This window comes from Elephas maximus, chromosome 5, assembly GCF_024166365.1.
Source record: "Elephas maximus indicus isolate mEleMax1 chromosome 5, mEleMax1 primary haplotype, whole genome shotgun sequence".
Taxonomy (NCBI): Eukaryota; Metazoa; Chordata; class Mammalia; order Proboscidea; family Elephantidae; genus Elephas; species Elephas maximus.
This window is the reverse complement of record NC_064823.1, coordinates 163,081,223-163,095,569: the sequence shown is the minus strand read 5'-3', so window position 1 is coordinate 163,095,569 and position 14,347 is coordinate 163,081,223. Positions and strand designations below refer to the sequence as shown.

General features: G+C 63.4%; 2 protein-coding genes across 2 annotated transcripts in view; one reads left to right on the top strand and one right to left on the bottom strand.

Moving 5' to 3' along the window:
• Positions 1 to 14,347, top strand: part of LOC126077377 (uncharacterized) — a 1,154,420-nt gene that overhangs the window by 350,754 nt on the left and 789,319 nt on the right. The window lies entirely within an intron of this gene.
• Positions 8,635 to 12,534, bottom strand: HMX1 (H6 family homeobox 1). The gene is made up of 2 exons (XM_049886676.1): positions 12,144 to 12,534; positions 8,635 to 9,278 (listed from the first exon to the last, which is right to left on the bottom strand). The coding sequence occupies exons 1-2, from the start codon at positions 12,532 to 12,534 to the stop codon at positions 8,635 to 8,637; spliced, it is 1,035 nt and encodes a 344-aa protein (XP_049742633.1).

Genomic DNA, 14,347 nt, shown 5'->3' with positions numbered 1-14,347 from the left:
CATCCTGGTGGCCCAATCTCCCTGATCCTGTGAAAGAAACAGCTTGCCAGGCCACCCTGTCTGGACCTGGGCTCCCCAACCAGACTGCACTCAGGCTGCAGCTGGTCCCAGGTGATGACCCTCTTCCCCTAATCCAGCCAAGGTGGGGGCTGAGGGCTTTGGACTGCCCTGTGACATTTTCCCATTTGGAAGAGGGAGTGGCACAGCACTCCTACCCATGTTGTGGTCTGCGTGATCTGGAGCCAGGCTGGGAACCCGAATTCTCATTCATAAAATGGGGAACCCCCAGGGCTGTTGTGAGGTGTAATGAGAAGATTCGGGTGCCCTGTTTGAACAGCTCCCAGCCCAACGACTGCAAGGCCCAGAGAGGCATAAGGCTCACTGTCACCGCTGTTCTAGAATGGGGGAGCAGGGACCTGGCTCACTGCCTACTGCTCTGGGCTAGGGTTTGCATCCGCCCCTGGAAACCAAATTCCCTCGGTTGGGACTGAGGAGGCGCAGGAGTCGGGGTGGGAGCTGGTCTCAGAGGCTCCCACAAGCTGAGTTCCCGCCGGGGACTTAAGTACAGAGAAGATGGGAGCTTGGGCCCTGGCAAGGGCTGTCGGTGACGTCTGTGCCCACGGAGTTAAGGGGTGCAGCTGTATTGGTGGAGGGCCTGCGTCTGTGTGGGCCAATCTACTGGGATGGTGTATCTGGGACCTGCAGGTGCGCGCGGCCCGGCTATCCTGGATCCGCAGAGACAGCACGACTGTGCTCCAGAATAGGGGTGGAGTGGCGATGCCACCCTCTCCGAGCTCCGGTTCAAGCCCAGTAGGCTGCGGGGTCCCAGCACAGGCCAAGGGGACCAGATTGTGACGGGGAACCCAGCGGGGGCCTGACCTGTACACAGCAGGAAGCCCTGAGCCTGGCTCTCACGTGGTTCAAGCCACCTCCGCCATTGCCCGGCGAAGTATGGGCCGGCTACCCACTCTACAGATGGGCAAGCTGAGCCCAGAGAGGTGAAGTGACTTTCCCAACGCCCCACTGCCAGCCGATGGAGAAGGCAGCTCACGGCCCGGCGGTCTGAACTCTGCACCCGACCCACGGTGGAGCGGGAGGAGTGGGGAGGAGCGGACACGACCGGAGGGCCGACTGCTGAGCGCAGAGGTGTCCGTCCTCACCTACGGCCACGAGCTTCCCTCCTCCCTTGCCTCTGCCCTAACACTGCCTCTTCCTAGAACCCCCCCTCCCCGCCCCCGGGAATGCAGGCGGGGTCAGGCCCCTCCCTTCTCCCCGGCCCTGGGTTGAGCGACCGGCTGGCTTTCCCGAGAGCGGAGATCCGACGCCTTCGCTGCGCGGTGCCTGAGGGACGGGGGTCGGAGAGGCGCAGAGCCGGGAAGGGCCAAGGCGAGAGCCGGGCGAGGCAGGCGGGCCCAGCCAGACTCGGAGACGCCAGCAAGACGCCAGGTGAACCGGGAGGGCGGGGCGCCGGCTGCCGGGGGCGGGGCCGGGGCGGGCGCCGAGGGGCCCGGAAGGTCGGTGCGGCCCTGGCCTTGGCCCAGGAGGGGGAGGGGCCGCCCCTCGGGGAGCGTCCGGGTAGTGGGGTACCGGCGTGGCGGGGCCGGCTGCACGGTGCTTTCCTCCTTCCAGCTTCCTTGGCCTCATTCCACCTCCCGGAGGCGCAGCCCGGAGAAGGGTCGCCCTCTGGGGCCCCAGCAGCTAGACCGCGCGCTGAGCCCCCGACCCGAACGGGCGCCGCGGGGACTCGGCAGGCCCGGGGGTCCGGGCGCCAATGCGCCGGAGTCCGCGGCTTCTACGGTCAAAGCCGCGGAGATTCTCCCAGAGAAATGGAGCCTTTATAGGGTTCCCGCACCCGCCCAGGCCGGTCCAAGGGGGATCCAGCCATGGTAAGCGGGGAATGGAAAGAAGAGGCCGTGGCCGGAAGGGACAGACTGGCGCAGGGGCAGGATCCTCGAGCGCTGAGAGCACGGACCAGACCCCACAAAGGATGAGAGAAACAGACACGGGAGACCAAGCCCCACCAAAGCAGAGCGCCCGAGCGGGGAGCGACAGCCCGCGTCTCCCGGCCGAGCCGACCCCACCCCGGGCCCCCGCGTGCACCTAAGCGATCCCCCCAGGCCGGCCTCTCCTGGGCCCCCGCCTGGGTCCTCACACCCCCGAGATCGGGAGCCGATCCCTCGCCAGGCTGGGCGCGCTTGTCCAGCAGATCTGTCTCCCCTGCCCGAGCCCCACACACGTGAGCCCAACCCCCATCTGCCCTCGAGGGGGTCTCCTGCCCCAGCCTTAGGCCACCCAGCCCCCACCTCCCACCCCCGCCCGCTTCCGCAGAAGCCTCGGGCGCTGCAGACCCAGGATCGGGAGAGCGTCAGGGAAGCGCCTGGAAACCAAGGACATAGACCCGGGACCAGAGGCCGCCGCCGGGCCTAAGCTCGGAAGCCCGCAAGGGGTCGGACCCCCTGCACAGGCACCTGGAGATCCGTGCCCCCGGCCCTGGGGCCCAAGAGGCGGCGCCACTACCCTTTGGCCCTTAGTCTTCCCTTATCCGCCCACCGCGAGGTCTCAGAGGCCTTCCCGGCGGAGGTGAAGCGCCGGTGCCGCAGACCCGGACGGCGGAACCCGGAGGAGGCACAGGGCCAGCGTGGGGGAGGGCGGGGAGGAAGGAGAAAGCTGAAGATGGGAGCGGACCAAATGCACAGGTTTTAATTAGCGTGTTAGGGCTGAGCAGAAAGGGGGAAACAAGGCGGGGGCGGGGGCGCAAGCAGGACCCAGGGCAACTCCCCTCACCGGGTGAAAATAGCCCTACAAGAAATAAGTCTCCGGCAGAAAGAATCAGCCGCTAGAAGCGCGCACCCCCTAATGTTTCTCTACGGTCATTTTGTCATGCATTTTATTACGGAAATTTTCAAATACGAAACAAAAAGAGAAAGCCGGGAAATGACCCCATATACCCTCCCCCACAGTCAAGGATGACCAAGTCCTGACCAACCCGGTTCCTGGACTATCCTCCCATTTATTGTTTCCATCTAGTTAATTTGTTTATTTTTGTTGCAGTATTTTAAAGCAAACACAGACACTGCCTTATTTCGTCCACAAATAGGTCAGGATGCATCTTTAGCTAATAAGGACTTAAAAAAAAAAAAAAAACAGCCAAAGGGCCATGAATCGCCCCTCAGGCTAAATCCACAGCGTCTTCTAATGTCTAGGCAGAAATGCGAGCACATTATTTCTGCTTTTCTGCTATTTCCAGATAACCAATAATAAACACGGAATACTTTTATTAATAATAATAACGAAGCCAGTGGCCAGGGAGGGCCTCTGAGGATGTGCTCCTTGGCCTTGCTCTCCAGGCAGGAATGCCTGCCCACTTTGCGGTTCTTGATTTTTCCTCAGTGTCTTTGTCCCGCCTGCCTAGTCCCAGATGACATTCAGAGTTCAGTGCTGTGAGCACAGGGTCGCCCCCCTCTCCAGGCCATCCTCCTCTCTGTTTCCCGCTAGGGCACCTGGGCAGCAGAGCTGGTCAGCCCTACACTGGGGTCACTCTTGGAAAGGTTGCAAACCTGGGACCCCAAGGAAGGAGCATGGTGGACACCTACGCTGGCCGCAGGAGGGGTAGGAACGCCAGAAGAGATCATGCGATGATTCCGACAGGTGGGAAAGGAGAGCTGGACAACACTGGAGTTTGCTACCTTTCTGAGAGTGACCCCAGCTCAGGGTTGAGTCCCAGACACGACCAGGGATGCCCTCAGTTGGAGGACCTGAGGCTTTGACCCCTGAGGCACTGGCAGCTTAGGTGGGAGGCATCCTGAGCCCAGGGCAAAGTAGCGGGGTCTCGGTGGCTGGGTGACTTGGTGGCATTCCTTTCAGAGCCCCAATTTCCCTCTTCAACAAGCTGCCAAGTGGGGCCAGGAGACCTTGAAGGACCCTGGGACAGAGACACCACAGACATGGAGAGAAAGACATGCTGCTGGCAGGCCTTTCCACCTTCTTGAGTGCACCTGGGACCCTTTAGCTTTGGCGCAGCCAACTGCCCTTTGGGTGGTTCGGAGCCTCAGCTCTGGCCCTGGGAAACCTCCTGGTGCCATCGGGCAACCCAACCCCATGCCTGATGCAGAGGCTGGGGCTTTGCAAGCAGGGCTCGCTGGGGTCCGCAAGGTGCCCTGGGGGAACCCAGGTCAGCAGGAAATGCACAGGCCCTGAGCTCCAGTATCCTGTTCCAGGTGGGGATGGTTGGGAATCGCCAGCAAGAAGGGCAACACCAGTTGTCCCTTACTGCAATTTGGAGCAGCGGGACAGGAGTGAGCCCTGGGGCTGCTACTTTTCTTGGTGTAGCCACAGGTGGGGTGGCAGAGCAGGGGGCCACCTCTATGGGGCTACGGTGCAGGCCCGAGTCCACTGGGCCTCAGGGTTCCGGCAGCTGTAGGGCTGTCCCTTGAGCTGGGCTGGGAGTCAGCCTGAATTGCCAACTCCACCTTTACCCTTCACCCGGGGCACATCTGGGCACTCCCTGCCTGCAGCCCTTACAGTGACCCTTCTCATGCCCTGGGTCTCTGGGAGGGTGCTGACCCCCAACCTCCTCTCCTCCTCTGGACAGAGAGGCACAGAGGGGTGGGTTGCATGCCCGGTCCCATGGCAAGCATGGGCCCCAGAAGTGGGCCCCTGTCAGCCTTCCTAGCTGAGATCTGAGAAGGAGGTTCACACCGGTTTTCCACACAAGTCTGTGATGGGAAACTGAGGCCCCAGAGCAGAAGGGGCTTCCCCAAGGTCGGGGGGAGTAGGAGTGCGGTTCGAGGTCCTAAGGCTGTGCCCCAGCCTCCCAAGCCTGTTCTCTGCTTGGCGCGTGGCAGCGCTGCGAGTCCGGAGCCCTGGGCAGCGCCGGGCGGCTGGAATTGGGCCACGGTTAAAGGAGAGGGTGGGGGTGGCGGGTAGAACCCAGGAGGAGGGGTGCGCGCGGTGGAGACAGATCGAAGCCGTTCATCTTCTGCCAGTATCGGAGCCAACGCGCCCGAAGTTTGTCCGCGATCGATGGCGCTGGAGGTGGTGCGCAGAGGGACGGGCGGGTCCCGGGTCGAGCCGCGCGCCCTCGGGGCTTCGTGGGCTGTGCGTTAAGCACCGCTTCTCTGGCTTGCGCTGCCCCTGGATCGACCCTCGCCGCGGCGCAACCACGCGGATCGTTATGAGAAAGAGCCCGCTTCCCCGGGCCCGGCTGGCCTTATCCAGGTGTGAATCTGCTTTCCTAACTTACAACGTTAACCGCCCTGCTGAGGGGCCAGTACTCCGGGCCCTGCCCGGAGCTCGGGACCAGGCCTCCTCTTCCGTTTCCCGGCCTAGGGCCCGGGAGGCACAGAAGCGGCTCCACAGGGCCATCTATCGAAAGACACGGACCCTCTCCCGACATCCACCATGCATTGCAGCCATGTAGACCCTACCTCTGCCCTAAAATTGGCCGGCAAGCCCAAGCTGGACAACCAGGTTCGCCGATTCCCAGGAGGGCGGAAAAAGGTTCTAGACCCCGCGCCCACAAGGTCCTTCCCATTCCGGCGACCCCAGGTCCCCGGCTGCCTAAAGTCGCTCCCCCTCGGGGTTAATGCCGTCCGCACCCAGCTCTGGCGCCACTGAGGGTGACGGCGCTGAGCAGACCTCGGCGCACTCACTGCGCTCAGGGCTCGGTGCGATCGCCGCGCGATCTCAGACCGCACCGGCATCAGCCGCACACAGTCGAATAAAAAGGTTGCAGGGAGGTGATCGCCCCTTTAGCCCGGGTTGTAATTATCCCTTACTGAAAGGATGTCCTCGTGGCCCGAGAGTCCCCGTGACCAGGCAGCTTCTGAATTCCGTTGCCGATTGTAACACGGTGGTGCTCGGGGGCTGTGGGAGGGTCGGGGGCTGTGGGAGGGCCGGCCGCCTGGCTGCAGCTGATCACAGTGAGAGACCGACTCCTGCAGTGTGCTTGCCCTCAGCCATGCTGAGGGACCTCCATGCATGCGGGCTGCATGTAGGTGCAGAACTGAGAGTCATGTGCCCGGTTACTGAATAAGCCACTACAAAAGTGGCAGAGGCCCAAAGGTCCCTGGGTGTGGCAAATGGTTTGCCCTGGGCTGGTAACCAAAGGTTAGCAGTTGAACCCACCCAGGAGCATGGCGGAAGAAAGGCCTGGCAATCTCCTACCATAAAGATTACAGCCAAGAAAAGCCTGTGGAGCCTTTCTACTCTGTAAGACATAAACTAGAAAAACCCAACCCATTGCTGTCAAGTCAATTCTGACTCATAGAGACTGTATAGGACAGAGTAGAACTGCCCCATAGGGCTTCCAAGGAGCGGCTGGATTTGAACTGCTGACCTTTTGGTTAGGTGCCCAACGCTTAACCGCTGTACCACCAGGGCTCCCTGTGAGACATGGGTCTCTTAAATCACAGCTGAAAAACAAAAACAACAAAGGTGACAGAGGGCCAGGGTCCCAGGCAGAGCCTGGCCGGTAGCCGAGGCTAGACAGGACTGGCTGGAAGGGGGTGGGGAGAGATGGGCCTGATATGCCCCAGTCCGACCACCTCTGGACAGCTGACCCGGGGGACACCACTACCCCTGGATCCCTCTGTGACCAGGAGCAGAGCTTCAATCCCTGAGGCCTTTAAAAATAACTATGTGTAACAAAATCGTTTTATTGATGTGGATTATAAATCTCTGCGGGACAAAGCCCAGTGAAAACCTAGTCTCATTAATCTTGAGAAGCAGCGCGCCAGAGCCCCGAGCCGGGCCCAGCCAAGGTAAGTGGCGGAGGCCCGCGCCCCGGAAAGGCCAGGGCGGCTGAGGCAGGGGCCCAGTGCACCCACTGTCGGGGTGTGGGACAAGAGTCCGGTCTGGGGAAAGGCGGCTTTGAAGGGCGCGTAGCTCACACCCCGTTCCCACGAGCCTCTCAGGGCACCCTCTCCCCATCACGCCGAGGGCACTGACAGCGCGAGGATCGCCACAGTGGGCCTGGAAAACCGGGTATCTGCCCAGAGGAGGCTCCGCGGAGCTGTCCGGGCCTCGGGACGCCGGGAACCGACGCTAGGGGCTGGGCCAGGGAAATGATTCCGGGTCAGAGAGCCCGCAGCTGGGGCAGACAGACAGACTGATCATCCGCCTGGCGGGAGACCTTCGCGGCGCCTTCTTGGCCGTCTGGCGCCGCGGAGGAGTGCGCCCCGGACTAGGGCCCCAGGCTCAGAGTGCGGCCTCATCCCGCTCATCTCCGCCGGGCAGAAGCGGGAAGGAGCCAGGTTTTCGAGGGGCTAGGTCCCTGCCACCCGAGCAATCCTTTCAAGTCCCAGTGATCCCTCCCTTAGGATCCAGACACCCTCCAAATAAAGCGTCCCTTCCCCACGCACGAGTGTCCCTGCCCTCACCCCCGGACAGGCCGACTTGAGATGGCTGGAGGCGGTGGGGTGGCGGCTCCAGTGAATATGACAGCTGACACAAGCTTTCGTTGAGATCTCAAGGATGCTGGCCCTGAGCTGGGCGCATTGCTCTCACCACCCGGAATCACCCAGACCACTGGAAACTAACACCCGATGCTGAGGCCAGGGTGGGGATAGAGCAGGGCTCCTGAGGCCTGAGGGCAGAGCTCCAAGCCCTGCCTTGCTGGGAGTGCCAGCCTTTTGTTTCGTTTTCCCCTAAAGAAAAATTCCATGTGGTGAGACACGGCTCCCAAGCCCAGGTGAAGGAAAAGGCAGTGACATGGCGGAGCCACATATTTGGTGGCTCTCTGTACCAAATGCTAGTGACCCATGGTTCCACCTTCACCTGCCTTGTGGCTTGTCATACCTGTCCCCAGACCTGCCAGCTCACCAGACCTTCTCCAGCCACAGCCACTGCACCTGGGCTGCTGCCTGCCGACCAGCTCCTGGCCCAGCTCCCTGCTCCACTGTTGTGGGGATTGGAGCAATCAGTAGGGAGGGATGGTGCTCTCACTCCCCAAGCTGAGGGGCCACCAGCTCCAGTGAACACAAAGTATCAGAAAGTGTCCAGAAAATGTCCCTTTTTATTCCATACACAATAAGTAGAGTCTCTAAAAAAAAAAAAAGTCTTTGCTGGCCAGGGAGAGGCCACATCTGGGAGAAGTATGCAGCCAACTTGCCCCAGTCCCAGCGGCAGACTCTGTGCCCCTTTTTCCTGGCAGGGGCTGGCTCTCACTGTGGCAGAAAGAGGTGGTTGTGAGCCTAACACCGGACCCTCCGCCAGGCTAGCTGCCCAGGTCCTGCAGTCCCAGGAGAAGGATGTTTTGTGTTGGAGAGGGCAGCTAGGGAGGGTCTCCTCGCAGGCAGTGGGTTGACTGCAAGTGTGGTTTGTCTGCTGTAGGCCGAGCTTGGCCCAGGCTGCAGCTCCAGGCGGCTAGCCAAATTTGCTCCTCGGCTTCTCTATGCGAGTGCCTGGCGCTGGGGACTCTGGATATCTGTCTCTGGGATGCGCCCCTCCCTGCGGGGATCCAGCCTTGCACTGTTCAGGGTGCCAGGGATGCAGGCGTCCCCCTTACATTCTGATCGCGCTCCTGGCAGGCCTTGGCCCTTAGGAGCGGCAGGCCGTTAGGAGGGCTGCAACCGGGCAGTGACCCCCCTGGTACGTTCGCAGAGGTCCGCGCTGCCCTGGGGATCCGCGGGGTGCTCACACCAGGCCGGGCATCTGCGCCCGCAGGAAGGGCACGGAGGCTGCGGCCGGGAAGGCGGCCAGCGGGTAAGCGAGAGCCCCGGAGAAACCCAGCAGCGGCGGGGGCGGCGCGGGCGCAGCAGGCGCTAGCGGGAAAGGCAGCGCGGCCGGCGGCCCGGCAGCCGCGGGCGGAGGGCGCTCGTGGTAGAGCACAGGCACGCGGACCAAGCGCTGTGCGCCCGGCGGGGACAGGCTGGCCGCCTCCAGCTCGGCCGCCAGCTGCCGCTTCCACTTGTTGCGACGGTTCTGGAACCAAATCTTCACCTGCGTCTCGGTGAGCTGCAGCGAGGCGGCCAAGCCCGCGCGCTCAGCGCTGCTCAGGTAGCGCTTCAGGTCGAAGGTGGACTCGAGCTGGAAGACCTGGCTGCGTGAGAACACCGTGCGCGTCTTCTTCTTGCGGCCGCCTCCGCCGCCAACGCCGCGCGCTTCCGCGGCCGGAGCCTCGGCCAGCTCTGCCGCAGCCTCCTCCGTGCCGTTCGCCGGCCCTCGCGCCACCAGCTCCGCCGCCTCCCGCTGCACCGCTCCCGGTCCGGGGCCCCGCTGCCAGGCGCCCTCCACGCGGCCCATCTCTTCGCCTGTCTCCGGTGAGTCTCGATCGCTGGCTGCAGGGGAAAGAGTGGCACATGGGTTGGTTTCTGGGGGCCGATCCCCGGCCCCAAACAGTGAGGCCAGTCTCCCCACATGGAGTTACCCACAGCCAGAAGCCTAAAAAGATCCTGCACACAGGGCCTTGGACATTGAGCACCCTCCAGGGCAGCCCATGCCGGAATGGAAAAAGGCACAGGGGCATAAGGGCTGGGACATGAGGGCCAGTGAGCCACCCCAACAAGACTCCTCCAACAGGCACACCCAAACCTACACTCACACCCAGAGGCCAGGAAAGTAAACGGAAGGAACAGAGAGGAGAGAAGAGAAAAGGAAGGCACAGAAAAGAAACTAAAGACACAAAGACAAAATGAAGGGCGATCTCTCCGGCCCTCTCCACCCCCAGCTGCCCACCAGACTGTCAGGAAAACACAAAATATGCTCAGAAACACTGGACAAGACCAAGGGGTTCTTCTGAAGAGATGCATTCGCTTGGAGCCAACCACACAAACACTCCCTGCCCACAGCCTCCCACCAGGCCTCCCAGAAAACAAAAAAAACAAACCCACTGCTGTCTGGTAGATTCCCACTCATAGCGCTCCCTCAGGGCAGAGTAGAACTGGCCCATAGGGTTTGCAAGGAGCACCTGGTGCATTCGAACTGCCACCCTTTTGGTTAGCAGCCGTAGCTCTTAACCAGTATGCCACCAGGGTTTCCACCAGGCCCCCAGACTCAAGAATCAAGATGTGTGACCCTCCTGCGCTCTCAGAAGCAGATCCTGACACCACGTGCACAGAGGCACCCCAAGGAAGAAGACAAACAGATGCAAATATCCCCCACAGAGAATTCAGCCCAGGTGACACTGGTCCACCTCACCCCCCATATACTCCTGTATCCCTAACCCCGATGCCCACAGAGGCAGGTCCACTCAACCCACAATCACGCTTGCAGGGAACAGAGGGAACACGGTGCCCACAGAAACCCTTACAGCCGCCCTACACCTCCACACATCCAGACCCATGGCTCTGCTGGGAGGTTTGGGGGTACAGATGCCTACAGAGAGCCCTGAGCCCATGCTCCAACCACTAAGCTCTGCCTGATCTTTGGCAGAGGCCCCCAGGGTCTGATAACAGACCCACTGAGTTAAAGCCCCTGGGTACAGGAGTCTGCCCAGATTCTAGGCCCTACCCGGGGTCCTGATGCAGCTGGACCAGGGTGCCCTCTGCCTGGGCCTGGACTGCTCGTAGAAAGGGCAGGCCCTGGCTGATGAGGTGGGAGGTCGAGGTGGCATTCACCCCAGCCCCAGAAGGAGGCTGTGGACTCAGGCAGAGGTGCACCCACGGTGTAGCGTGTCCACGCAATGTGTGTGCAAGCGCCAGCCGATTTGTGTGCAGTTGCTCGTGCCTTTGCATGTGTCCAGATGGGCCCTCCCTGTGACTGCAGTGGGATCACACGCTAGGCTGATCTGGGGAGCCCCTGAGCCAACCACACCCCAAGTCCCCAAAACTCACAGAGGCCTGCACGCGGCCACAAGGCACTAAGCCTGTTCCTCCTGCTCTGGTGGGAAGCTGCAGGAACCCGCATTCCACAAAACAAAAAAGAGGGAGCTCTGTGGGCAGGCGCTGCCTCTGGGGCTGCGGGTGGGGTGGGCCCCAGGGTCAATGGGCAAACACACTGTGGCCTGAGGGCCCCTTTTCAGAAATCCTCCAGGAGGACCAAAATTTACTTGCTCAATTTCAGGGGAACTGCGGCGCCCGCTGCTCAAGTTTACGTGAACGGCTGGGAGTCGGACTTTCTGGGTGTGGGTGCTGAGTCCATGCTGAGATGAGAGTCCCTTTGTAAGGGGGGGTCACTCCCACACCAGGTGGGGGCTCTCCAAGTGGTGAGAGGGCGCCATGGACCACCTGCCCCTGGGCACACCAACGTGCACAAGGAGGATCCCGGCATCACTGACTTCAAAGAGTGGCGGGGGGAGAGTGCGTGGAAATAGCTTTCCTGGGGTCTATCCCTTCGTCCCAGGGGTCTCCCCGCACAGGACAAGTCCCTGAAGGAGGGAGGTGGTGACCCTGGGGAGGGGAAGGGAACTCAGGTGTGGGAAGGCCAAGCGAAAGGGGTGCTCAGGCCCTGGTGCCCAGATGCCCCCAACCACCCGCCTCTGAACACTCAGCAGGGAACAAAGGCAGGGGGAGGGGCAGAGAAAGAGGAGAAAGGTGGGCCTGGGGGCTTTCCAACTGGCTCCCTTCCGGCCTGGCACTGCCAGCGGGGCCTGAGAGTACCAGGAGGGGGGCACAGGCCCTGCCCTGGGCTCTGCCTGCATCAGGCACAGAGGCAGTGGGATTTCAGGGCTCAGCTGTGTGTAATAAAGCCCCCCCATGACGCCTGGCCCCCAATGGCTCCCCTCCTCTCAGTGCACCCTCGTCTTACTTTCCTGTTTTGTTCCCTCTTTTCTCCTTTCCCTCTTCATCTTTCCTGGCTTCCATCATGGGGGTGAACTTGTCTTTTTCACCTTTCTCCTTGCCCCCTCCATCTTTCTCTTCTTCCCCACTCCCCTCTCTCCCTCCATCCCTCCACCTCCCCCCTCCCCATGTCTGTCTATGCCCCATCTCTCTCCGTTCTTTACTCGGTCTCCTATCTCCAGGCCCCTCTTCGCGGGCTCTGCCTCTCTCGGCTGGCTCTGCCAGCCGGTGCGAAAAGCTTCGACCTTCGGAAACTTCTCCCGGTTGTCGGCCTGTCCCAGAGAGTGTGCCTTTGAGCCCAGCCCAGCTAAGGGCTCCGTGGGGCCCTACAGGACCCAGACCCCGCTGCGCAGAAGGCGTCACCCAGCAAGCGCTCGGGCAGGACCCAGGCCCACCGCGCGGCCCACCCCCAGCGCCCACACTCACTGTCAGGGCTGAGGCCGCCTCCATAGCCGCTGTTCGCCCGCGGGAACCAGCGCTGCGCGCCGCCGCCCCCAAGGGCAAAGGGCGGCCCCGGGCCCGGCGGCGGCCGGGGCCCGAGGCCCAACGCCCCCGGGCTGAGCAGCGCCGGAGCCCGCGCCTCCCCGCCTGGCCCGGCGCGCAGCTGTCTCCGCCTCTGCAGCCGCCGCCGCCGCCGCGCCTGCTCGGCGTCCTCGTCCTCCGGGTCGTCGTCGTCGCCCTCCTCGTCCTCGCGGCCGCCGCCGCCCCGGGCCGCGCGCCCGGCGCCCTTGGCCTCGGCAGCCAGCAGGTTCTCGATGAGGAAGGAGGAGGCGCGGGCCGGCGTGGCGCGCCCGGGCTCCGTCAGCTCGTCCGGCATCGCGCCGCCGGCCTGCCTGGGCCCTTCGCGCGCGCGGCTCAGGCTCGGGCCCCGGGCCCCGTGCGCCCCGGGCGCGGCGGCCCCGACCCCGCTGCTCGCGGCGGCCGGCCTGGAGCGCTTCGAGCGTTGGAGTCGGGCCCCGCGGGCAGGCGGCGGGCTGCGCTGGCCGAGCGGTGCCCCGACAGCCCCCCGGCACCCGCGCTCGCTCGCCTTCGCGTCGCCGCTCTGGTCGCCCGGGCGGCCCGCGAGGGCGGAGGGGGAGGCCGGGGAGGGGCCGGGGGCGGGGCCGGGCCGCCAGCACCGCCCGCGGACGCCGTGCGGGCCCGAGAGCCACCGCCGGGGACCGGCCGGCTGGGGTGCGGGCGGCGGCGGCCGAGGGCCGGGTCGGCGGGGCGGCCCCGCGTGACCAGGTCCCGGGGACGCACCACCCGCCCCGGGGGGCGGGGCCTTGCTGGCGCGGCCGCCCATTGGCTGCCAGGGCCCCGGAGGACCAGGCTGGCCAATCCCCGCGTGGCAAGAGCCGTAATTACTCGCCGCGGGCCCAGGGTCGGGCTTCGCGTGGGTCACCGCTGGGGTACGCGTGAGCGCTTAAGGGGCGCGAAGACCCCGGGGCTGACAAGAAACGGCCAGAGGCTCGGCCATTGTCGTTTTTTGTTTTTTTATAGACCCTGACTGTTATCTTAAAATCGGTAAATTACCAAAACTGGGCTGCAGAATTGTGGCACATTTTTAATATTTGCATTTCATGAAAAATGCTTTGGTTGCCAGATGCAGCGCGATAGAAGTCTTCGTTTCACAGGCTCAGCCTCAGTCGCGTAGAGATGCCAGCCACTGGCCCTTGAGGCGGCGGGCAGGACGTAGCGCGAGGTGAGAGCGGGGGTCCCCTTGCGCTCACACCGCCACCGCCCCTTCCCCAGGAGGCCCAGGCCTTAGGACGAAGTCGGGAGCTTCCAGTCCCGCCACTGCCCCGCCGGCGGTGGCCTTGAGGGCAGGCCCCACCCCGCTTTGCGCCTCCGTAGTCTCGCCCGTAGAGCGCTGGAGAGTCCCCTTCCTTTTCCGAGGCCGGGGGCACCGTGACAGACCCACCCCCGCACCCGCCCTCGGAGCTGTGGCCACTGAGGAGTAGACTTCTGATCGCGCCTCCAACCGGAGCCGGTGACTCCTCCCGGGTCGCAACCCAACCCGGACGCGCGGTTGGAGCGGGCTTCACCGGACGCGGGTTATTGCGGAGAGACAACTGCAGCGTCCCGATGCCAGCCGGGGTCCTTATCCAACAAGAGTGTCGCTGCGTTTCCCGAGGGCGGCTGCAGTCCTCAGGCTTCTGCTCGGGAAAACGGGGCTCTGAGAGGACAGGCTGCTTCGCTGGTAAGTGGCTCCTGCAGGCCCGAAGCTCCGAAGTTCTGGGCCTCTGGCGCGCCGGCACCGAGCTCTGTAGGGGCGGCGCAGCCCCTGTCTGAGCGCAGAGGCGAAGGAACTGTGCGGCTTCAGATGCACTGCTGGGGAGCCGGCGTTTCCCCCGTGGCTGGCTTACAGCCCGGGCGCCCTTCTGCGCGGCTGCCAGGAAGGGCCTCTGGTGCCCAGCGGCTGTGCGGCCTCGGTGTCTCCGGGCCGGCTGGGCGTCATTTCCTCACCCGTCAGGGGTCACGTCCCTGCCTTTGAGGCTGGAACTCGAGTGGGAAGGGCAGAGCTCTAGAGTCAGACACCCGGCCAAGCCCTACCCTGCGCGCCACCGGCTGCACCACCTCAGGCAGGGAGGACTCCTAAGTAGCCCGTGATTTCTCATCTATGTGTGGAAACAGCCCCCACCTCCCAG

Excerpts from the sequence above, each read along its gene's own strand:
- HMX1 (XM_049886676.1), bottom strand. The coding sequence starts at position 12,534 with ATGCCGGACGAGCTGACGGAGCCCGGGCGCGCCACGCCGGCCCGCGCC. Across the intron at positions 9,279-12,143 it reads AGGCGGCCTCAGCCCTGACA|CCAGCGATCGAGACTCACCG; the intron begins GTGAGTGTGGGC and ends TTTCCCCTGCAG.